This window comes from Leptodactylus fuscus, chromosome 4 (assembly GCF_031893055.1).
Source record: "Leptodactylus fuscus isolate aLepFus1 chromosome 4, aLepFus1.hap2, whole genome shotgun sequence".
Taxonomy (NCBI): Eukaryota; Metazoa; Chordata; class Amphibia; order Anura; family Leptodactylidae; genus Leptodactylus; species Leptodactylus fuscus.
The window spans coordinates 161,387,959-161,413,986 of record NC_134268.1 but is presented as its reverse complement, the minus strand read 5'-3'; the positions used below and the strand labels follow the sequence as shown (position 1 = coordinate 161,413,986).

Below are 26,028 nucleotides of genomic sequence, written 5' to 3'. Positions count from 1 at the left end.
GTATGCAATTAAATTCTGGGAAGAATACATTCTAACCCCTTTGGCCACCAGGTCTCTGATGTCACTTCTAACACAGAAGGGAGGGGGAACAGTTGTGCCGAAACACAGATGAAATACATGTCTGCTCATCAAGGCTGGGAAATTTTTAGGATAAATTACAAATTATAATCTTAATTTCTCAATTTCTAACTAATTTTATCTCTTTAGACAACTCCTTTAAGGCCTAAAGTTACAGCATACTTTGGTGTTCAGGCTAGCTATCGCGTGGTACAATGCACTGACATTGGTGAACAACTTTATTCATTTTATCAAGGATTTTACATTGTCTCATGTATGGCCTTGTTGACAAAAGATGACTGTGTCATAGCCTTTCCATTAACATATAAACCTTCCACTCATCACAGAAAACTAGGCATTGCCTATGAAACATAATATCAGAGGTCAGATCCATGACCACAGGAGTTATCAACAAACAATCTCACCATTTGCAGATATTCACCATCAAACTAAAAGTATGACCCGTAGCCTTCATGAAATATTAGAAGTTAGATCATATTCATGCTAATGTATCAAGGAAATAAAAATTCTAATGCAGCAAATATCCTACAATACAAAAGGCACAAACAAGTGTAAGATACATCAATGAAGGCAGCTATAGCTCATCGGGCGGAGGAGTCGCAGTGTTTGTCATTGAGCCTCTGTGCTATTTACTAAACTAGTTTATGGCTGTATGACTGCTACATTCTCACATAGTACTTTGCTCCATCTGATTAGTTTTTATTGCCTCCTCGTTCTAGTACTACATCAGCATTAACAATGTCTGAATATGGCGGCTTTACTGACTTCAAAGAGCATTGATATTTAGTGCTGCATATTGATGAGGCATTGTAAGGGTGAATTCACACTGAGTAAACACTAGCTTATTCTGAACGTAAAACACGTTCAGAATAAGCGGCGTCTAAAGCAGCTCCATTCATTTCTATGGGAGCGGGGATACGAGCGCTCCCCATAGAAATGAATGGGCTGCTTCTTTCACTCCGTGCAGTCCCATTGAAGTGAATGGGGAGTGCCGGCGTATACGGCAAGCTCTGCTCATGCCGGAGCGTACACGCCGGCACTCCCCATTCACTTCAATGGGACTGCACGGAGTGAAAGAAGCAGCCCATTCATTTCTATGGGGAGCGCTCGTATCCCCGCTCCCATAGAAATGAATGGAGCTGCTTTAGACGCCGCTTATTCTGAACGTGTTTTACATTCAGAATAAGCTAGCGTTTACTCAGTGTGAATGCACCCTAAGACTATATCTTCCATTGGAGAGCTGTAAACATTCTGCATTGCATCCAGACGTAACAGTAACTGGCTCTTGGCGAGCAAAGTGAACTGTACACATGTGCACAATGTTTGTTTGGCAGAATATTGAGTCCCTTTGGGCCTCTGGATACGGTTGGTGCTACTGTATGATTTGCCACCCCTGGCAGAATACCTGTTTAACAAGGCATGCAATGGCATATGGCACAATTTCAGCTCCTTATTGATTTTCACAGATGCTTTAAATCAGAAGCATAGAGAGATAACTTATGGGCTCAACAAGGCTGGGACCACCATAACATCGATCTGTACAGCCCTGCATGTACACTGTGGACTCAACACAGGCTGTGGGCTCGGCCGTTTTAACACATTGATTGGCCCAATGAAATGGTTTCATAAGTGCCCCCAGCCCCCTCATATGCCTCATATCTGAACCTGCCAAAAACTGGGATTTTATATGGTGACATTCAATGGGTGAAAATGTGACTGATGGAAATGTTTTATACCTTCATCTCTAGTAATAATCGTCATTGCTATTATTTTAGTGTGTAACGGATATCGCTAGAGAGGCAGTCGGAATCTTTTACTCTGTAAAGATCAGGTATGGATAGGACAGCAACAGTGAAAAAATGTAAACTTTATGATGACTTTGTGTATATGTTTGGCACAAATTTTTTGGTGATACAACATCGATGATGGTAAACGTATGAGTCACAGCGCTAATAACTTCCTGGTTATGTTTAGAGAAGTATTATATAAGAAGAATACCCCTGTGGTTAGGCTCAGAGGGGTATTACATTACCCCTCTATATGTCAATCAGATTGCAAAGGTATAGTATGCTCTCTGATTGATAGGAAAGGGTATAACATAGTCAGAAGTCCATGCTGCCCCCCTCCCCCAACCAGTCACATACAGGTTATGCAGGTTACAGCTCCTTCCTCATTCACTCAGCTCTAAGATGTTGACTGAGGCAGGAGTGAGGAAGACACTTTAGAGCCCCATATCTCAGGATCCATTAGGGCTATGACGATGACCTTGGATTCATTGTAAAGATGAGAATCCTCATGATAGCCATTAAAGATTTGGAGTGACTTGCTTTTAAAAGCGCTATCGGGAATCGAGATCTGCAATAGAATCTCAATATCGAACGTTGTTTTCATCAGCAAATTGCTTTGGATCTGTAAGTGCTATCATGATGATATTGGTAGTATTTTATAGATGAGACTCTCATCTTTAAAATTAATCCAATGTCATCTTCATAGCCCTAACTGAACCTGAGCTGTACTGATATTACATATGTCCTCTGCAACTAAAGTGTCAACCAGGGAGCTGCAGGCGCTATGTAAGTGGCGTCATCACATTGCACCTGCAACTCCCAGGGTACAGAGAATCAATGGTGAGGCAGGGAGTGGAGGCCTCCCTGTTTCATTGCTCTATGCAATTGGGGCAGCCTGGCAGGACAGCCTATGCAGGCTGTCCCAACGGGATCTCCGCTACCATAGAGCCCGATGCAAGTGCACATATGGTGCCCTGGCTGTGGGCACCATATTATCAATCTGTACAACTCTGTACATACAATATGGACTAAATACAGACTGTGCGCACCATATTATCAATCTTTTCTACACTGCACATACAATACAGACTGTGAGCACAATATTATCAAACTTTACTGCTGTGTACATACAATATGGACTCAATACAGACTGTGGGCACTAAAATATTGATTTGTATACCTCTGTACATATAATGCAGGCTCAATGCAGATTGTGGACATCATTTTATCAACCTGTGCAACTTTGAACATACAATATGGACTCAACACAGACTTTCGGCACAATATTATTGATCTGTACATACAATATGGGCTTAACACAGACTGTCAGTACCACATTATCAATCTGTATAACGCTGTGCATATAGTATGGACTAAACACAGACTGCAGGCACAATATTATTAATCTATACAGCTTTGTAATTTACAATATGGGATGAAGACAGAGGGTGGATATCATATTATTGATCCATTCAGCTCTGTACACACTGTGGGCACCATATTATCCATCTGTACAACACTGTACATACAATATGGGCTCAACACAGACTGAGGGCTTAACACAGAAACAAACAAAAAACAGGACACATAGATAAGCAACCGAAAATGTATAAAGGAATACATAGGTCCCCTAGCACCTCTGCAAGGCCCTAAATGATCAATGTCCTTACATGTACAAAATACCAACAAGCAAAAAAGTATGTATGTATGTATGTATGTATGTAAAAAAAGTTTTTTATTTCACACATATTATTTAAATACATTAGATCATATTTTATTAAATTACAAACCGTATTTAAAATTTGGACATAGAAGGAAAAATCTACATGTACAAAGAAAACTGGGTTGAGTGACGTGCAAAGATGGAAAATTGTCCCTATAGAGTCCTTTAATCTCACATAACACCAAATATACAATATTGAGGGTGTATAAATCAGCCTAAGGCTGAGTATCAACCAACATATATGATGCACACACTACAAGTATTTAGTAACCGCTTCTATAGTAAACACACAGCATGGGACTCTCACTAGGTGGGGATGTAATTACCCATACCATAGATAGCCTTGTAAGTACAGTGACATTACAGCTTACCGATTCTGGAGATGTAGATAGACTCTATCAGAGACAGACACTCACTCCCCAGTGCCCGACACTCGTGACAGCCTTCGTGAGGACTAGGGACACCACAGTATTGATCTGTTCAGCTCTGTACATACAGCATGGACTCAAGATTATGGACACCATAGTGTCTGTACAACGTGTGTCTATAATATAGGTATGTACAATAGGCCGTATCCTGTGTTCACACGAACGTTGTGGCTTCCTTTTGTTATATGGTTATGCCATGAAAAAAGTGTGTATCCCATATACATTTATTTTATTTTTTCAGCAATGGTAGTGCTACCATGAGTGGTGATGTAGATGTCAAAAACAACAGAAGCATCAATGGTGTCTCTAAGGGGCCATTTGGATTCATCAATTGACAGATTGATGTGGAACTTCCAATGCAGATGTGAAGAAGACCTAATAGTCCATGTTTCTTCCACAGTAAAGCAAGTGCACTTGATGGCAGATCCTAACCAGACATAGATCTTAATTGGAAGTCTATATTGATTAACATGATTGGAGAAATATTATAGGTAATTTGCAGGTGACACTACCAATAAGAAGTGTTTTTTAAGAAGGTAGTTTGCTATGGACACATATGATGTCATATTGATGCCACAATGATGCAAAAAATGCTAGTGATCACAATCTGTGTCTTGCCAGGTATTCGTTACATACTATATAGATCACCAAACCTGGTTGTCTGGATAAGTATGGGTACAAGAAAGTCATCTGTCATGAACACCCGTGCACTTTGTACACTCCCTTTAAAGATCACGTTATCCCATGCTTTCCTGCTTACCTTGGCTATCACGCTGAATAGTTGATCACACACAGTGACGCTTTGTTATGGATGCAAATGTTTGTAAGCATAACCAGTCAGAAAGGGTTAAATTTCCTTCATACATGAAAACATGATGTGATGGCCATTTCTATCATATCACATTTTACTATGACAGTAGTGGTATAAGTACTCATTAAGTTACTTGTGTTCATTAAAATGTATACTCTCTGGGCATTATTAACCATTCGATTCAGTGGGATTCCTCTAGCTCTGCAGATCTGTGGACTCCTTTGGCACCTATTTACTGCATCTTGCCTGAGACGTAGCATATAAGTATATTAATAGCTTTGTTAATAAAGGGCTGCCATGTAATATTGTTCTTTCTCTAAATGAATGTGTTCATTTTCAATATGTTAAACTTGTAAATAGTCTTAGCCCCATAGCAGGTAATTATTCCATAATACACAACCCTGACGCCAGAACGCGCTTTATCATGCAAATCATGCAATGTGGAACAAACAAAGAAAGTGGAACATAGTGGGGGTGTAAATATAAGGATTAATACAATGACTAAGGATATTTGGTTTGTATTGCTTTATTATAAACTAATGTGGGTAATATATATTGTATCTATAGATAGATTCAGGGGGTGAAATAAGTATTGAACACGTCATCAGTTTCCTAAGTACAAATATTTCTAAAGACGTTATTAAGATGAAATTCTCACCAGATGTTGGTAACAACCCATCTAATCCACAAAGACAAAGAAATCAATCCATAGATGTCCATATATCAAGTTATGTGTAATAATGAGAAATGACACAAGAAAAAAGTATTGAACACACTTACGCTAGGTTCACACTAGCCCCTGGAGTCCGTTCTGCATGCAGAAGACGGAAAGCTGTCAGACCGGGTCCAGCCGGTTTTTTAAAATCTTTTTTTTTTTTTTTTTTAAACCGGACATAGAGTACTGCATGTCCGACTCTGTGTCCGATTTTTTTAAAAAAACGGTTTCGCGGCGGAGAGCATAAAACACTCACCGGCGCTCACGGCCGGACATCTTTCAAACCCATTCAAATCAATGGGTTTGAAAGAGTCCTACAGCTTTCCGTCTTCTGCTCAGTTTTGTGCAGGAAATGGAAACCTGCATGAACGGAGACCGGGCACAGATGTGAACGAGCCCTTACTGACATTTATTTCATGCTTCGTTTGAAAACCTCAAGACGCTTCAAGACGTCTCCTATATGGCGAAACTAGTGGCTTGCATTGCTCAGGTGTGATTTTGGCTCAGTCTTCCACACAAACACTTTTCACACCCTTAGGGGGAGTTCACACGGAGTAACGTGCCGCGTGATGTGGCACGTATACGCCGTTTTAGATTTTGAGCGCCGTATACGCTTCCATTGATTTCAATGGGAGCCGGGATCGTATATGCGGTGCTATTTTGTGGCCGTGATTTTGCTGCTCACAACCATATTCCTGAGGTTTGGTGGCTGTCTGTAGCACAGGAGAGGGGGGTCTGGAAATATGGATTTTAGACGGTGGTCTTTTTGCAGTAGTGGATGTAATTTGCGTGTGATTCCTCTCAGCGTCTCCAGGTGTGGGTTATATGTGACAACCAGGGGCACCCCGTTGTTTTCCTGTTTGGTATTGTATTTTAATAAATCTGATCTAGGTATTCTGGTGACCCTGGTGATTTGGTTATCAATTGTTCTTGGATGGTAACCCTGCCTCAAGAATGTGTTTTTGAGGCCTCCAGGTGTTCGTCTCTATCTGCAGGGTTTGAACATATGCGATGATATCTGATAGCCTGGCTGTATACAATGGAGTTCTTTATGTGTTTAGGATGAAAGCTACCCCATCTTAGGTATGTAGGGCAGTCAATCGGCTTCCGATACAGTGATGTCTCAATTTTGTTGTCCTGTATCTTGATGACTGTGTCTAGGAAGTTTATTTCCAAGAAGGAGTAATTGAGCGTCAGGTTGATGGTGGGATGGAACTGGTTGAATTGTTCATGGAAGGTTTTCAGCTGTTGTTCAGACCCAGTCCAAATGATTAGGATATCGTCAATGAAACGGTAGTAGGCCAGAGGCCTGGTGGTGCAGGTGGATAGGAAGTCACTCTCAAGCTTGGCCATGAAGAGATTAGCGTACTGTGGCGCCATTTTGCTCCCCATTGCGGTGCCGGTCTGCTGTAGATAGATGCAGTCACCAAAAGAGAAGTAATTGTGGGTGAGGATGAATTTTGTGAGTTTCACCACCGATTCAGCGTTCATACCTCGCTTTTCCATGAAAAACTGGCAGGCATTTATACCGTCCTGGTGTGGGATGTTGGAGTATAAAGATTCTACATCCATGGTGGCCAAGATGGTTCCATCTGGAAGGGGACCTATAGTGGATAGTTTATTTAATAGGTCTGTAGTATCCTGGAGGTAGCTGGCTGTATCCTTCACTAAGGGTTTAAGAGTACCCTCCACCTATCCAGAAATCTGTTCAGTGGGAGTCCCAACACATGAAATGATCGGTCTCCCTGGCTTCTCAGATTTGTGCAGTTTTGGAAGCATATAAAAGGTTCCCGTTCTTGGACTTGCTGGTATGAGGCTGCTTAGGCCTTTGGCTCCATCAGATAGGCCAGAGATAACCTTTTTCAGTTTTTTGGAGTACTCCACTGTGGGGTCTGAATCCAATTTGGAGTAATAGTGTTTGTCAGTCAGTTGTCATTGTGCTTCCTGTATGTAGTCTGATGTGTTCATCATGACTATGGCACCACCTTTGTCGGCTGGCTTAATGATGATGTCTTTGTTATTTCTCAGGGATTGTATGGCCCTTCTTTCCTGGACACTGATGTTAGATGGCAGTCTTTTGTTTGTATCCGGTATAGTTGATTTGACCATGTGTCTGAAACAGTCCATGTAATTATCCAGATCAAAATTTCCAGTTGGAGGTGTCCAATCAGATGTCTCCTTTTTTTGTTAAGATTTGAACCTCTGAAGGGGTAGGTTGGGTCTCCTCTGTGTCATCTGTGTCATGAAAATATTCCCTCAGGCGCAGCCTCCTGAAAAAATCCTCCATGTCACTGCACAGCTCAATTTTATCCATGGTTTTAGAAGGACAAAATGAGAGTCCCCTGGAGAGTAATGTAATTCCCTGGGGGAATAAAAACATAAAAAACTACTGTCACTTACCTGACCCCCGGCTCCTACACGGTCTTCTCCGCTGCTTTCTCCGCTGTTGTCCTTGTTCAATGACGTTGGACGTCACATGACCCGGGACGCAGGCCGGGTTCATGTGATGTCAGAGACGTCAGAAAGGAAGTCAGGAACGAGGCCTGGCAGGATCGTGGAGAGGTAAGTAACATGTTTTTTATGTTTCTTACCTCTCCCGGTCCGCCAATCATTATACTTGGGGGTCCGAAAAGACCCCCGAGTATAATGATAGCAGCGGTAGCGGCTGTCACCGGGCCCCTAATGTCCCGGGCCCCGTGGCAGCTGCCTCCGCTGCTATGGCGGTAGTTACGCCACTGCTTTGATGTAATGGTGGACTAGTGTATATATTTATCACAGCATGCAAATCTCATATTAATCTATAACAATTTTTTAAAAAAAGACTAAAAAACTAACTAGGATCTTATCACTTACGTCAGTGAGGGATTATACCGTATATACTATCCTATATAATATAGCAGCTGACATACATGATTAATAGCATTCTTCAAGACCTCTGGTTTATATGCACAAGGGGCACATGGTCAAGCTGTTCTATTACAAGGTTACTGTATATCCCAAGCTGAATACAGATTGGATTCTTTATATTAATGGACTCACGGAAACTCTATTTCTATCATTTTATCAAGAGAAATAACAAGGATATATTTGTAGAACAAAGATTTCTATGGAAAAAAATGCAGAATGAAATATTTGCACTTTATTCATTTGAAGTGGATTCATATATCCTACTTTTTCTTTACACACAATACAATAGTGCTTAAACAACACTGCCAAGGCTAACTAGCGACTCAGAGGACACTTGTAATAGGGGAATTTTCTAGGCATACTCTGTGACTGGGGCAGAGGTCATTGTGTAGTGAGGGAAGTAGATAAGATGTTAAATAACCTATTGTGATTGGTGGATTCTGTGCCTTATCTATTTATACAGTACAGACCAAAAGTTTGGACACACCTTCTCATTCAAAGAGTTTTCTGTATTTTCATGACTATGAAAATTGTAGATTTACACTGAAGGCATCAAAACTATGAATTATCACATGTGGAATTATATACTTAACAAAAAAGTGTGAAACAACTGAAAATATGCCTTATATTCTCGGTTCTTCAAAGTAGCCACCTTTTGCTTTGATTCCTGCTTTGCACACTCTTGGCATTCTCTTGATCAGCTTCAAGAGGTAGTCACCTGAAATGGTTTTCACTTCACAGGCGTGCCCTGTCAGGTTTAATAAGTGGGATTTTTTGCCTTATAAATGGGGTTGGAACCATCAGTTGTGTTGTGCAGAAGTCAGGTGGATACACAGCTGATAGTCCTACTGAGTAGACTGTTAGAATTTGTATTATGGCAAGAAAAAAGCAGCTAAGTAAAGAAAAACGAGTGGCCATCATTTCTTTAAGAAATGAAGGTCAGTCAGTCCAAAAAATTGGGAAAACTTTGAAAGTGTCCCCAAGTGCAGTTGCAAAAACCATCAAGCGCTACAAAGAAACTGGCTCACATGAGGACCACCACAAGAAAGGAAGACCAAGAGTCACCTCTGCTGCGGAGGATAAGTTCATCCGGCCTCAGAAATCGCAGGTTAACAGCAGCTCAGATTAGAGATCAGGTCAATGCCACACAGAGTTCTAGCAGCAGACACATCTCTACAACAACTGTTAAGAGGAGACTTTGTGCAGCAGGCCTTCATGGTAAAATAGCTGCTAGAAAACCACTACTACGGACAGGCGACAAGCAGAAGAGACTTGTTTGGGCTAAAGAACACAAGGAATGGACATTAGAGTAGTGGAAATCTGTGCTTTGGTATGATGAGTCCAAATTTGAGATCTTTGGTTCCAACCACCGTGTCTTTGTGAGATGCAGAAAAGGTGAACCGATGGACTCTACATGCCTGGTTCCCACTGTGAAGCATGGAGGAGGAGGTGTGATGGTATGGGGGTGCTTTGCTGGTGACACTGTTGAGGATTTATTCAAAATTGAAGGAATACCGAACCAGCATGGCTACCACAGCATCTTGCCGCGGCATGCTATTCCATCTGGTTTGCGTTAAAGTTGAACCATCATTTATTTTTCAACAGGACAATGACCCCAAACACATCTCCAGGCTGTGTAAGGGCTATTTGACCAAGAAGGAGAGTGATGGGGTGCTATGCCATATGACCTGGTCTCCACAGTCATCAGACCTGAACCCAATAGAGATGGTTTGGGGTGAGCTGGACCTCAGAGTGAAGGCAAAAGGGCCAACAAGTTCTAAGCATCTCTGGGAACTCCTTCAAGACTCTTGGAAGACAATTTCAGGTGACTACCTCTTGGAGCTCATCAAGAGAATGCCAAGAGTGTGCAAAGCAGTAATCAAAGCAAAAGGTGGCTACTTTGAAGAACCGAGAATATAAGACAGATTTTCAGTTGTTTCACACTTTTTTGTTAAGTATATAAGTCCACATGTGTTAATTCATAGTTTTGATGCCTTCAGTGTGAATCTACAATTTCATAGTCATGAAAATACAGAAAACTCTTTGAATGAGAAGGTGTGTCCAAACTTTTGGTCTGTACTGTACGTGATAACTGTGGTCATCAGTGTACTGATAAGTAAAAGAGATGCTGCAAAGAAGTCTACAGAAAGCAAGAAGTCTCATCATATTATATAGCCTAGTGAGCACAGCCAGAACAGCAGGATTTTTGTGTTTATTTTTTTTTAATATAGCTAATAAAGGGATATTGTTGCCCACATAGAAATTTCTTCAGGTTACATAAGAGAAAGTAATGATTAGGAGCCAGGTCTGGACTGTAGCATAAATGGTTAAGCTTTATGAATCCGCATTCCTTGATCGCAGCTTGTGATTTGTGAGACTTGCTGGCGCATTGCCGTGAAGCAACAACACACCTATTCAACATACAACTTCGTACTGTGTTTCTCTTTGGTTGCCCCATGTAATGTCTTCAATGTTGAAGCATAGGTGTCTCCAGTAATTGTTGTCTTGTGTGGCATGAATTCTAGTAATAAAACACCTTCTGTATCCCAAAAACTGTTGCCGTGACCTTCTAGCTGAATGCTGCACACAAAAGTTTTTTGGAGCTGGAGACTCCTTGTGCTTTCATTACATGGACTCTTTTTTGGGTCTCAGGATCATGGTAGTGGGCCCATGTTTCATTACCTGTAACAACCTGAGAATAGAAGTCTCCTACTGTTGGACAACCCCTTAATGCTATCATCAAGCTGAACAGTAATGTCAAAAAGACAAATTAGTTTATAGGGCTATAGTTATCTAAAATGGAAACCTGTAGTATGTTATAGAGCAGGAGCAGCAGAGCGGATTCATGTACAACTCTGTAGAAAAAGATTTAGAATAACTTGTCATTTATCCATTGAAATCTCTGCTTTTTCTGTGTAGAGAAGTCATGGCGGTGGTCCTATAAGTCCGGCAGCCTCCCCTCTACGACTGTGCACACAGAAATAGCTGTTGTTGGCTGTCTATGAGACTATACAGTGTATTTCTGAAGCAGAAGGTTCTGTGCAATGAGCAGATTAGCTCCTATCTATTTTTACTTACCGTACATGGAAACAGAGCTGTGGCACTTCAGCGCGGCCACTACACAGCATACATAACCTTCTGCTTCCAGCTTACACCATACACTCACTGGCCACTTTATTAGGTACACCTGTCCAACTGCTCGTTAACACTTAATTTCTAATCAGCCAATCACATGGCGGCAACTCAGTGCATTTAGGCATGTAGACATGGTCAAGACAATCTCCTGCAGTTCAAACCGAGCATCAGTATGGGGAAGAAAGGTGATTTGAGTGCCTTTGAACGTGGCATGGTTGTTGGTGCCAGAAGGGCTGGTCTGAGTATTTCAGAAACTGCTGATCTACTGGGATTTTCACGCACAACCATCTCTAGGGTTTACAGAGAATGGTCCGAAAAAGAAAAAACATCCAGTGAGCGGCAGTTCTGTGGGCGGAAATGCCTTGTTGATGCCAGAGGTCAGAGGAGAATGGCCAGACTGGTTCGAGCTGATAGAAAGGCAACAGTGACTCAAATAGCCACCCGTTACAACCAAGGTAGCCAGAAGAGCATCTCTGAACGCACAGTACGTCTAACTTTGAGGCAGATGGGCTACAGCAGCAGAAGACCACACCGGGTGCCACTCCTTTCAGCTAAGAACAGGAAACTGAGGCTACAATTTGCACAAGCTCATCGAAATTGGACAATTGAAAATTGGAAAAACGTTGCCTGGTCTGATGAGTCTCGATTTCTGCTGCGACATTCGGATGGTAGGGTCAGAATTTGGCGTCAACAATATGAAAGCATGGATCCATCCTGCCTTGTATCAAAGGTTCAGGCTGGTGGTGGTGGTGTCATGGTGTGGGGAATATTTTCTTGGCACTCTTTGGGCCCCTTGGTACCAATTGAGCATCGTTTCAACGCCAAAGCCTACCTGAGTATTGTTGCTGACCATGTCCATCCCTTTATGACCACAATGTACCCAACATCTGATGGCTACTTTCAGCAGGATAATGCGCCATGTCATAAAGCTGGAATCATCTCAGACTGGTTTCTTGAACATGACAATGAGTTCACTGTACTCCAATGGCCTCCACAGTCACCAGATCTCAATCCAATAGAGCATCTTTGGGATGTGGTGGAACGGGAGATTCGCATCATGGATGTGCAGCCGACAAATCTGCGGCAACTGTGTGATGCCATCATGTCAATATGGACCAAAATCTCTGAGGAATGCTTCCAGCACCTTGTTGAATCTATGCCACGAAGAATTGAGGCAGTTCTGAAGGCAAAAGGGGGTCCAACCCGTTACTAGCGTGGTGTACCTAATAAAGTGGCCGGTGAGTGTATAGTTCCAATGCTGGAGGCAGCAGATGATTGGTTGCGGTCCCAGGTCTCAGACTCCCACTTATCTGATAATCAGATACTGATGATCTATCCTAAGGGGAGGTGATCAATAAAGTAATCAATTGTAAAGCTGTATTGCTCAGCAAATGATGGATGCCCCCCGGCCCACAGAACCTGAGGATAGGTCACCAACATCAAAAACCACCCCAAGCCCAGAAAACCCTTTTACAACTGTCAATATTCCTGTATTATAAGGTATATTTATTGTATTTTTGTTGCATTTGAATGAAATGTTTTTACCAGCACAAAGAGCCTTCATGTCTGCAATGTTTAATAGGTGTTTGCTGTCAGTAATTCATCAAATATAATAGTATATGTATCTGTATATGCCTTCTCAGCAAATAAATCCATGGTCTGAACTTTACAGAAGATGAGTATTGGGATGTCACAAATACACTGTCTACAAGTGACACTACAGCACATAAATAATGTACTATTGATAGGACACCTTCATGTTTTATACGTATTACTTGTAGGATATATCTATCATTTCACTGTCAGATTATAAAAGAGACCTTATTGGAGCCAAAATAGTCTTGTTTTCGTATCTATCTATCTATCTATCTATCTATCTATCTATCTATCTATCTATCTATCTTTACCATATAGCCCAAATTTCCTGGATAGATGGCCATCACAAATGTATTAGTCCTTATCTTTTGGATTACATATGCCATTGTGACCATGGAATACATTGGGGCTTTACATTCCCAGGCTTTACACACAAAGTAACACCAAGATGTCATCTGAACGAATCCTAAATAGCATAATGGGGCAGATTTTTTTTTTTTTCTAATATAAAGTAGATTGTAAGCCTCATATAGGGATCACAATGTACGTCCGACCCCCCCCCCCCCCATTCTGTAGATGGGAAAATCGTTTCCACTGATTTATCTTCATTTACTAACATTTTCTGTCTTAAATGATGACTAAAATGTATGCAAGCTATGAGATATTCTAGATTTCAGTATTGGCCCAGGACATACACAGTACATGGACAGGTGGATAATGCACTCGGTTATAAACCTTGTCATACATTGGGCACATTCTCCACGAACACCGACGTGGTAGACAATAGTTTTGATAAATCTCCCAATGTGTTTTTTGTATCTGTTTTATATGTGTGATTCCCATGTGGACACTGATCTTTTAAGATTTTTTACTTTCTCTCTTGAAGTCTGGTGTATTATTGAATAGGAGTGTTTTTCAGCTGTCAGACATCTGCTGTTGTCACTGCGCTAGTCAAGTATAGGAAATCTATATGTCCTTGTAGTATAGAATATAATTATAACTAATAATATTAGGATCAATGCACATCACATTTACAGTATACATTCCCAGTGCATACAGGTTTTTACCCTTACCTTAGCTTGAATTTCGCAATAAACCAATTCAATAAAATATTGCAATATGCTAGCAAAACCCTTGGCAGGCCGCAATTCATAACATAGTTACATCATATAGAGCAAACCTAGTATTAGGAATTCATGTCATATTGTAATATTGTAGTCGGTTACTTATGGCAAAACTTCACTTTTTGTTTCTTTTTTAAAAAAAACCCTGCTTATATGTGATGAGATGTATATATATATATATATATATATATATATATATATATATGGTCTTTATATACTATATCAGGGGTATCCATTGTTTTACCCTTGGTTCACATCTGCATTTAGTAATCCGTTCAGGGAGTCTGCATTGGGACCCCCCGAATGGACTACTGACCGCATTTTCAAGCAGTGTACAGTGAAAGCACATGGACCCCATAGACTATAAAGGGGTCCGTGTGCTTGCCGCGTACTGCCCAGGCGAATCATGCTGACAGGGAAGTAGATTGTGAAGTACTTTCCTGTCCGCATGTTCTGAGCGGACATCTCGCGGCAAGCACACAGACCCCTTTATAGTCTATGGGTCCGTGTGCTTTCACTGCACACCGCTTGCAAATGCCTTGGGTAGTCTGTTCGGATTCCCCCGAATGAATTACCAAATGCAGATGTGAACGAGGCCTCAGAGGAACCTAAACGTTTAACTTGATGTGACTTTACATTTAGTATACTAGTAATGACTAGGGCTTAATTCTTTAGGACTGAGTTTATGTCTTCCTTCGATATCCCTTTGATTGTAAGCTGTAGTGACAGTCCTCTTGCTTCTAAATAATTCCCTTGTACATCTCTACAATCTGATTCTAGGATTCATGGTACAGAGAAAGTCACAATGAAAATCTGGTTGTATTGGACTCTTCATCTTCATTTGTCGTGGTTCTCAGGAAGATTTATTGTCTCTGACTTCCTGATCTGTGTTTGTCATTACATTTTAGGGCAGAGACCTCGATTGTAAAATACAAGAAATCAAGAATAGTGGTGAAATAATCCCTGAAGATCAAGTGACAGAATGGTTTATTCAGCTACTTCTTGGTGTCCATTACATGCACGAGAGGTAAATGTGTTAGTTAGTTTGCATTGATACATGACCTCCTTTGTCATTTTTGGTATTTTGGTATTTGGTACTTATTATAGATTTATTTTTATTCAGACTATATTTATATTTATCCCAAAACACATAAGTTCATATATTATTCTGCGTATTGGAACACAAATGGTGCTGCTTTTTTCAGCTATCCACTTCAATACAATAACAGGGAGTCACATTTTATGCCTAAATGGACTGTGATGTAATGATGTGTCGTATATACTGTACACTTGTTTGTAGCTTTAACCGTTTCATTCAAAGGGGTGGTCTCATCAGAACATTTCATCTGCAGCAGCCTCTGTAGGGGAAAGGTGGTATTACAGGGCAGCCATTCAGATGAATGTACTTTTTTGTGGTATGGTATCACATTGAGTAAGTTAGCTGTTACCTGTACGCTGGAGTGAGTTGCGCCCAGTTTTCTGCACTTGCAGCTTCATAAATTTGTCTTAAAGCGTGCATAAGACTAGTTTCACAATGGATTAAAAACAGAGAGAAATAAAGCTCACACAGGGTTTTTTGGTCTGGATTTTGATACAGAGGCCGCCACAAAATCCGGTCTAAAAAACGGCTAGCCGCAACTGGATGCCGGTGCAGTGCAATGCTCCAGATTAGGCCCAAATGAATGAGCCTAGTCGGGAGGGAGTGTTGCGCCGCAGACGCTGTGGCAGAGTCAGCTGTGGAATCCGCATCAAGATAGGGCAGCTCACTTCTTTTTTCCGTGAGCGGCAAAACCGCTAGCAAAAAAAACGAAGTGAAGGGCTCCCATTGAAGTCAATGGGAGGCGTTTTTTTGAACCAGATTCTGAGGCGGATTCCGCGTCATAATCTGGACCAAAAAACCCAGTGTGAACTCAGCTTAAATGTTTCCCTAAAAAATTCCTCTCCCATCACTATCCACTACTTTCTTTGGCTTCTGAAATTCTAAAGCGATACATGAAACAGATGTGCAATTGCTGTAATATCAGTATACAGCTATTTAAGATATATTCACAGACAGTGACGGACACCAACAAATCTCCTGGGACCCCATAGACTTTTTCATCTGGCAATTCCTGACAAATCTGTGCTCCACAGACACCCAATGCAGATGTAAAAGTTGCCTAACTGTGCAGCAGTTTAGTGTTTCAGCACCATGGACAAGGGTATATTGTGTACGGATACTGTAAAGATACCCTTTCACTCCATCTCGTAATGGTGTAGACCTTTACATGTACACAGTCCCTTAGAAGATTCATTATTTCTTTTTTATGTATCGTTGCATTACAGATTAAAGAATACTAAAGCTTATGGACAATTCATCCCTGGCCATTGCTCTGATACTTGTGTAACTTATATATGGTATCAGGTCAACATGGTCTATGGTTATGTTGCCACCTACCTTCCCAAAGAACCTGAAAGACAAATTGGCCTAGCTGTATGGAGGAATTTACTGCTGCATAACTAGGTAGATTTAGTATTCAGCAGTTAACAATTCCTTCAGTGCTGTAATAAAGGCCACACTATGTAGATACATTGTCTACGTGCAATATATAGGATACTCGATATCTGCAGTATACCCACATTAGTTACCCTCACCATATATCTGTTGTCACCCGCTGCTATGTAGAGAACAGAATCAGAAGCAGATAGCGCCGGTTTCCATGCAGTGGCTGTGCTCAGTTACTACAACTTACCTCCTATACAAGTGAACAAGAGTTGGGCTGCAGTAACTCTGCACAGCCACTACATGGAGAACAGAGATCTCTGCTTCCAGCTCTGTTCTCCGTTTAGTGGCTGCTGAGAACTGATGGTTGGCGGAGGTCCCAGGATTTGAACACCCACCAATCAGATAAAGATAAGTCATCAATATTATTTGCCTGGAAAACCCCTTTACTGTACAGTCACACAGCAGAAAATGAAGAGGAATTCTTCTTTGTTTTCCGCTGCTGTAATCCATTGCAGTTTAACCACAATGGGACGCTGATGCAGGGCATTGGCATTTCATTGCAGCTTTCTACTACTGTTTAGGCCCAGATGAATGGGCCCAATCAGCAGGGAGCCTTGAGACATGGAATCTGTGGCAAGATAGAGCAGGACGCTTATTTTTTCAGCATCCTGCAGTGATTTCTGCCTCCTATTGAAAACAATAGGAGGTAGATTCTGGGCAGAATGTGCAACGGACTCAGGGATGGAATCCCTAAAGGGTTTCGACTGAATCAAATTAAACATGCACATTCTATATAGGATAAATATGATAATGCAGTGTATAGCACCATTATTTCAGCACTATATGTTGGTGTTATTTGGGCTACATCTATGTATGGCACTACTGTTATTAGGCCAATGATTAGCCCAAGAGCATCCACATATATTGGTTTGTCCTAGATCATATTATATAAACAGAGAACAATATTTTGTATGTGACATGAAAGTCACATCCATATTTAAATGAATGCAGCCTTAGTATTGATTTTGGATTAATTGTACGTGTTTTGGATTAGTTTTATCTTTGCATTTAAATGCTCCAAAGATTTTCTATAAATTGACATCAAACGTTAATCATCTCTGTATATATGGATTATATTGTGTTTCTCAAATCCACTACTTAGCTGTATCATGCAGCATGGGTTCCTTGGATTATATGTTAATTTTTTTTTTACACAGGGATCACAGAGATCACTTCTACTGGCTGCTTTTATCTTGTCCTTGTTTTCGGCTGTCTGCTTAATTATATAGATTTGTTTCCTATTCATCGTCTTCCTTGTGTTGTATTATGATGATCCTCTTGCCTGATTATTAGCTTGACAGATTTCCTGGCGCAAGTTCATGTGTACTTTAAACAGCGACCAAAGTGTTTAGTAAAACAGATTTGTGTTTGTAATTTTTCATTTGACCTCACTTTATTTGCATTTTTAGGAGAATACTTCACAGAGATTTAAAAGCAAAGAATATCTTTTTGAAGAATAATCTTCTTAAAATTGGTAAGTTTGTCTTATGATATATGATCCAGGTTATACGAATACCTGACAAACAACATCCCACCTCCTTCCTTTAACCCCAGCACCCTAGACTAAAATTAGGGTTGGGGTACAAAATAAATCTCAATTACTCCTTGTGAAGATGATGTATGTTAAATGTAGTACAGTCAGTAGTGTATATACTTGCATATTATGGATCTTCTTCCTTCCCACTGTTTGGTTTGTGTAAATGCACATTTCTCTTCCCATGCTTGCTCATTGAAGGGCTCTTTCCAGTAAAGTCAGAGTAATGCATTCTCTGAGCTAATAAGTTATTGCACCTCATGTCCCCCCTCCCCTCATAGTCATATTGTGGGAAAGAGACTGCAGCTGCATACCCTCCCGCTGTACCTTATCTTCTATGCACTGGGTTACAGCTATCTTAGGTCATGAAATACATGTGGATATGCTGTGGATTTTCTATGTAGATTTATTTAGATGGGTAAATTAGAATTTCAGGCATCTGAAAGTGAGGAAGAGGCCATGTTCCTCTTGTGGGCGATACTTCAGTTTTGCATATGCAATATTTACATTTACATACGTGTTATAACACTTTATGGTTGAGTTATTCAAGTCAGAAGTGAAGCCCTATAGTCTGTATTGTATGTTCCCTATCAGAAACAAGAACCTGGTATGACTACAAGCCCTGCATCTTCTTAAATAAATTGTTTGGTATTTTTTCCCTTTCATTATGCACTTCCAACATGTATATAATTCTGCTAATATTACCTTATGTTACCTTTGTTATTGCTTTCTATCTGAAAATTCATATGTCATTGTTCTCTCAAACGGGTTCACCATCTTAAACACCAGGTTTCCTATAGTATAAAACTGCATGGACTGCACCACATAGGCTATCACGGGGGCGGGGGGGGGGACTCCTATCACAGTTACTTTAGATAATTAACACGGTTATAATGAGGAAGATGACAATGCAGCCTTCTTTGTTGTATACTTATGGTCTCTAGATTATTTAGGAGAATGCGGAGGGAAGAATTACACTGTCCACGGCAGGCAGAGCTGGTACTGTCTCTTGCTGTCCATGTGATGCAGTGCTGAAGCGTTTCAGGTTGTATTAGAGCACAGAGAAAGCAGAATATAAAAATCAAGATAGTTTCTGATAAACAAACCAGAGAGGATTCTGAACTGCGGTGATATGAGCGCAGTAGATATATATAAATGACAAACACAGTGTGATAGACAGTCAGGCAAGGGGTGCAGGATGAAAAAAGTATTACCACTGGACTGGGTTTTTTGGAGGATACAGGACATTAATGGCCTACATCTTTTCAGACAGACCTATCACCATTTCTAATGTAAACCCTTCCATAGTTAGAATCCCTAAAACGAACCTTCCTCTGTTCACGCTCCCACATTACCCCACAGGATATGATGCCGTATCAGACTGTAACTTTATATGTCCAGACACCATCTGCACATAAAAAGACACTGACTGGTGACGGCTCATACAGTTTATTTATGTGTAATGAAAGGAACCTCTGTCTCCTGTACATTTTCTTGGGCAGAAGATGGAAACCTGTAAGCGGAGACCGGGCGCAGGTGTGAACCCGCCCTCACTCCGCATTGCAATCAGTTTTTCCCTCTGTGCATGCTCAAAATGAAGAAAGGGAAGGAAAAAACGGATTGGTCAAAAATGCACACAAACTGATTATAAACTGACACAAACGGTCAATTTTGTTTGAACTGGTACAGTGCTATGAAAAAGTTTGGGCACCCCTATTAATCTTAATCATTTTTAGTTCTAAATATTTTGGTGTTTGCAACAGCCATTTCAGTTTGATATATCTAATAACTGATGGACACAGTAATATTTCAGGATTGAAATGAGGTTTATTGTACTAACAGAAAATGCGCAATATGCATTAAACCAAAATTTGACCGGTGCAAAAATATGGGCACCTCAACAGAAAAGTGACATTAATATTTAGTACATCCTCCTTTTGCAAAGATAACAGCCTCTAGTCGCTTCCTGTAGCTTTTAATCAGTTCCTGGATCCTGGATGAAGGTATTTTGGACCATTTCTTTCTACAAAACAATTCAAGTTCAGTTAAGTTTGATGGTCGCCGAACATGGACAGCCCGCTCTCAAATGATCTGAAAACAAAGATTGTTCAACATAGTTGTTCAGGGGAAGGATACAAAACGTTGTCTCAGAGATTTAACCTGTCAGTTTCCACTGTGAGGAACATAGTAAGGAAATAGAAGACCACAGGGACAGTTCTTGTTAAGCCCAGAAGTGGCAGGCCAAGAAAAATATCAGAAAGGCAGAGAAGAAGAATGGTGAGAACAGTCAAGGACAATCCACAGACCACCTCCAAAGAGCTGCAGCATCATCTTGCTGCAGATGGTGTCACTGTGCATCGGTCAACTATACAGCGCACTTTGCACAAATAGAAGCTGTATGGGAGAGTGATGAGAAAGAAGCCGTTTCTGCACGTACGCCACAAATAGAGTTGCCTGAGGTATGAAAAAGCACATTTGGACAAGGCAGCTTCATTTTGGAAACAAAAATTGAGTTGTTTGGTTATAAAAAAAGGCGTTATGCATGGCGTCCAAAAAGAAACAGCATTCCAAGAAAAACACATGCTACCCACTGTAAAATTTGGTGGAGGTTCCATCATGCTTTGGGGCTGTGTGGCCAATGCCAGCATCGGGAATCTTGTTAAAGTTGAGAGTCGCATGGATTCCACTCAGTATCAGCAGATTCTTGAGAATAATGTTCAAGAATCAGTGACGAAGTTGAAGTTACGCCGGGGATGGATATTTCAGCAAGACAATGATCCAAAACACCGCTCCAAATCCTCAGGCATTCATGCAGAGGAACAATTACAATGTTCTGGAATGGCCATCCCAGTCCCCAGACCTGAATATCATTGAACATCTGTGGGATGATTTGAAGCGGGCTGTCCATGCTCGGCGACCATCTAACTTAACTGAACTTGAATTGTTTGTCCAAAATACCTTTATCCAGGATCCAGGAACGGATTAAAAGCTACAGGAAGCGACTAGAGGCTGTTATCTTTGCAAAAGGAGGATGTACTAAATATTAATGTCACTTTTCTGTTGAGGTGCCCATACTTTTGCACCGGTCAAATTTTGGTTTAATGCATATTGCACATTTTCTGTTAGTACAATAAACCTCATTTCAATCCTGAAATATTACTGTGTCCATCAGTTATTAGATATATCAAACTGAAATGGCTGTTGCAAATACCAAAATATTTAGAACTAAAAATGATTAAGATTAATAGGGGTGCCCAAACTTTTTCATAGGACTGTATGTATTGACTTAAGGGGGCATTCACACTTGCGCCTGCTGTCTGCCCGCTGTGATTCTGCTGAAATTGCACAAAAACAGATTGGGGATGGCTTGAATACAGTCAGTTTAAAAACCAATTGATTTCAATGGGTTTTTAAAGCAAACCGCAGTTGTCCATATGCAGCCTCTCCGACTTGAAACCGCTTTTTTGCACTTACACAAAGTCAGACATGCAGGACCGTATGCAAGCCATCCTCAGTTTGTTTTTGTGCAATTTCGGAGGACTCACGGCTGGCGGACAGCAGGCACAAGTGTGAACGCCCCCTAATCCATCTAAAAAAACTGATTCGGGTATCTGCTGTGTAACCATTTGGAATTCTTTTTGTACCAAACCATTTTTTTTCTTAAAACAGTTTTCAAGTGGACAGATACCAGATATAGATGTGAACCGAGCCTTACTCCACAAAAAAGATACCTTATGCATTCTAAATTTTATCCCAGCTTCCAACCACTTTTCCACTTCCAAGTGGAATATTAAATGGCACCATTATAAAGTACAATTTGTTCTGCAGAAATGAAGCTCTCCTACAGCTCTGTGAATGGAAACATAAAAATGTTATAGCTTCTGGAAAGCAGCAAGTAAAAAATAAAAATCGAAAAATGTCTGTCATAAGAAGGGGTTAAAGCAAAGCGTTGTTATTGTTTGTAGTTATTATGCCACAACTACACAATGATTAAGACCCCCCACCAAGAGCCAGGGGAGTATTGCATGCATAGAACTGTTTCTCTTCTCGGTATGACACTTCTTTGCTGATATACTCCCTTTATTGATGGGAACCATGCACTAAGATCACTGTTGCACTATCTATTTACAGATATATTAATGTTTAATGTGAATCTGATAACTAGAAGCAGCACAATACAGTCAAGTTAGATTTTGCTGTAAATGTAGACACCTGGCTGCTCTTTACTCTAGTCTGTATTTATGTGGGAGCATTTAGGGCTTAAGGGTAATTTTCCCAGGAATTTAAAGGAGTTGTCCAGTTTCAGACCAATATTGAGGGACAAATGTTATTGTTTGTATAATGAAAAGTTACACAATTTTCCAATATAGTTTCTGTATTAATTCCTCGCGGTTTCCAGATTTCTGCTTGCTGACATTCATTCTGCTTATTTCCAATGGAAAAAAATCAGTCCATGGTCACGTGATATACAGTCCATGGTCATGTGATATACAGTCCATGGTCATGTGATGACACACAGGTGCAGAGCTCGTTACCAGGAAGATGTTTGATTACTGTGCTGTGACTGTAACGATCTGTGCACCTGTGTGTCCATCATGTGACCATGGACTGATTTTTATCCATTGTTAGTAAGCAGAATGTCTAGAAAATCATGAGGAATTGACACAGAAAGTACAAAATAATAACATTTGTGTCTCAATATTGATCTGAAACTGGACATTGTATTCACCTGTATCTGCTTCCTGTAACTGCATATACAGTTGAAATCCGGACTCGCCTCCTGTCGCTTGGGATGGAGGGCAGCCTGACATCCAGACTGTCTCTCTGGATCTGGGATGGGTGAGAGTCACCATATATTAGAACCCCTATAAGAAACAATGAACCAAATATATTGAAATGTGTTTAATAATACAATGCTGATCTTATTACGCACAGATGAAACTACTATGTAGAATGTCAGACAGATTACGGCAACACATGTCTTCATTATTTATATATTTCTTCCAACTGCTTCTAGGGGATTTTGGGGTTTCACGTCTTTTGATGGGCTCATGTGACCTGGCAACAACATTTACTGGGACACCATACTATATGAGTCCTGAAGCCTTAAAGCACCAGGGATATGACTCAAAGTCTGACATTTGGTGAGTAGGCATCGTGATCATTCAGATACGCTGTAATTCTCCTGTGCATTGTATAACTGTCTTCTCTGACATATCTGGAACTAATGTATACGTAACCTAACCTTTCTTTATACTGAATGATGAACAATTGGTCCTTGTGTGTTAATTTATATGTGTGCATGTATAATATATCCTATTCTACTAATATTATAAATGTGAAAGTTTGTTTGTTTGGATGTTCGTTACTCAATCACGCAAAAACGGAATGAAATTTGTCACATAGATTGTAACCTCAATTAAAATATAGGCTACTTTATATCCCGGTAAATGACATAGCTTCACGACTGTTATGAATTTATGTTCATATACTATATTACACTGCTCTTATCTCAGCTTCTGAGACAGCCAGGGCTGTTATCTCTCTGTGTAAACACACACTAACCCCCAGTGTTCACACATTTGCATATTATCTGATCTGCTTCAGGCACTGATGACAAACTGACATGGGCAAACACCTTTAATCCAAATTGGCAGTTTGTCAATTTTCAACATGCCTGGAAAAAGAAAATCTAATTTGTTGCAAACAATGAGAGCTATGAAGTAGCCAGAAGTCACAGAGGTCTCCACAAGTGGAGCTGAGGGGGATCATCGACGCCAACAACAAACTCATTATATGGCGTCCCAGCGAGCTGCTGAGATACCAGAACAATCTCGGGCACAGCTCAAGGAATGAGTTTAGCGGCAGGCCAGCTTGACAACTGCCGAAACCCCGCAGCAGGCAGATCATCAACCCCAACAACACGCTCATTATATAGCGTCCCAGTGAGGTGCTTGAGATGCCAGAACAATCACGGGCACAGTGCAAGAAATAAGTTCAGCGGCCAGCCAGCTTGAGAGCTGCCAAAACCCCGAAGCATGCGGATCATCAACTCCAACACCACGCTCATTATATGGCGTCCCAGCGAGCTGCTGAGATACTGTAAAGATGTGTGTAAACGGTGTGAGGAAAAAGGTCAGCAAGCTGCTGGAAGACCCATGACCTCTGAGGGAGACCCAGCTTTCTAACACTGGGCCCTACATTATACTGCAAAATTTGTTGGTAGTCTTCAGACTTCATAATGCCATGCACACGGTCAGGCGGTCCAGTGCCAGAGGCAGCAAAGCAACCCCAAAACATCAGGGAACCTCCGCCATGTTTGACTGTAGGGACCGTGTTCTTTTCTTTGAAGGCCTCTTTTTTTTCCTGTAAACTCTATGTTGATGCCTTTTCCCCAAAAGATCTACTTTTGTCTCATCTGACCAGAGAACATTCTTCCAAAACGTTTTTGGCTTTCTCAGGTAAGTTTTGGCAAACTCCAGCCTGGCTTTTTTATGTCTCTGGGTAAGAAGTGGGGTCTTCCTGGGTATCCTACCTTACAGTCCCTTTTCATTCAGACGCCGACTGATATTACGGGTTGACACTGTTGTGCCCTCGGACTGCAGGGCAGCTTGAACTTGTTTGGATGTTAGTCGAGGTTCTTTATCCACCATCCAGACAATCTTGCATTGAAATCTCTTGTCAATTTTTCTTTTCCGTCCACATCTAGGGAGGTTAGCCACAGTGCCATGGGCTTTAAACTTCTTGATGACACTGCGCACGGTAGACACAGGAACATTCAGGTCTTTGGAGATGGACTTGTAGCCTTGAGATTGCTCATGCTTCCTGACAATTTTACTTCTCAAGTCCTCAGACAGTTCTTTGGTCTTCTTTCTTTTCTCCATGCTCAATGTAGTACACACAAGGACACAGGACAGAGGTTGAGCCAACTTTAATCCATTTCAACTGGCTGCAAGTATGATTTAGTTATTGCCACCGCCTGTTAGGTGCCTCAGGTAAGTAACAGGTGCTGTTAATTACACAAATTAGAGAAGCATCACATGATTTTTCAAACAGTGCCATTACTTTTGTCCACCCCCTTTTTTATGTTTGGTGTGGAATTATATCCAATTTGGCTATTTGACAATTCTTTTTGTGGTTTTCCATTGAAGACAAATTAAATGAAGATAACAATACCAAAGAATTTGTGATTGCAATCATTTTCTGGAAGAAAATGAGTATTATCTGACAGAATTGCAGGGGTGCCAGTACTTTTGGCCAACACTGTGTGTGTATATATATATATATATACAGTCCTATGAAAAAGTTTGGGCACCCCTATTAATCTTAATCATTTTTTGTTCTAAATATTTTGGTGTTTGCAACAGCCATTTCAGTTTGATATATCTAATAACTGATGGACACAGTAATATTTCAGGATTGAAATGAGGTTTATTGTACTAACAGAAAATGTGCAATATGCATTAAACCAAAATTTGACTGGTGCAAAAGTATGGGCACCCTTATCATTTTATTGATTTGAATACTCCTAACTACTTTTTACTGACTTACTGAAGCACAAAATTGGTTTTGTAACCTCACTGAGCTTTGAATTTCATAGCCAGGTGTATCCAATCATGAGAAAAGGTATTTAAGGTGGCCAATT

General features: G+C 40.7%; 1 protein-coding gene across 1 annotated transcript in view; it reads left to right on the top strand.

Moving 5' to 3' along the window:
* The window catches only part of NEK11 (NIMA related kinase 11), a 171,500-nt gene that overhangs the window by 48,060 nt on the left and 97,412 nt on the right, over positions 1-26,028 (top strand). The window contains exons 4-6 of the mRNA XM_075271296.1: positions 15,213-15,331; positions 18,259-18,323; positions 23,401-23,527. Coding sequence (XP_075127397.1) covers positions 15,213-15,331; positions 18,259-18,323; positions 23,401-23,527 — 311 coding nt within the window. The remainder of the gene's footprint in view (positions 1-15,212; positions 15,332-18,258; positions 18,324-23,400; positions 23,528-26,028) is intronic.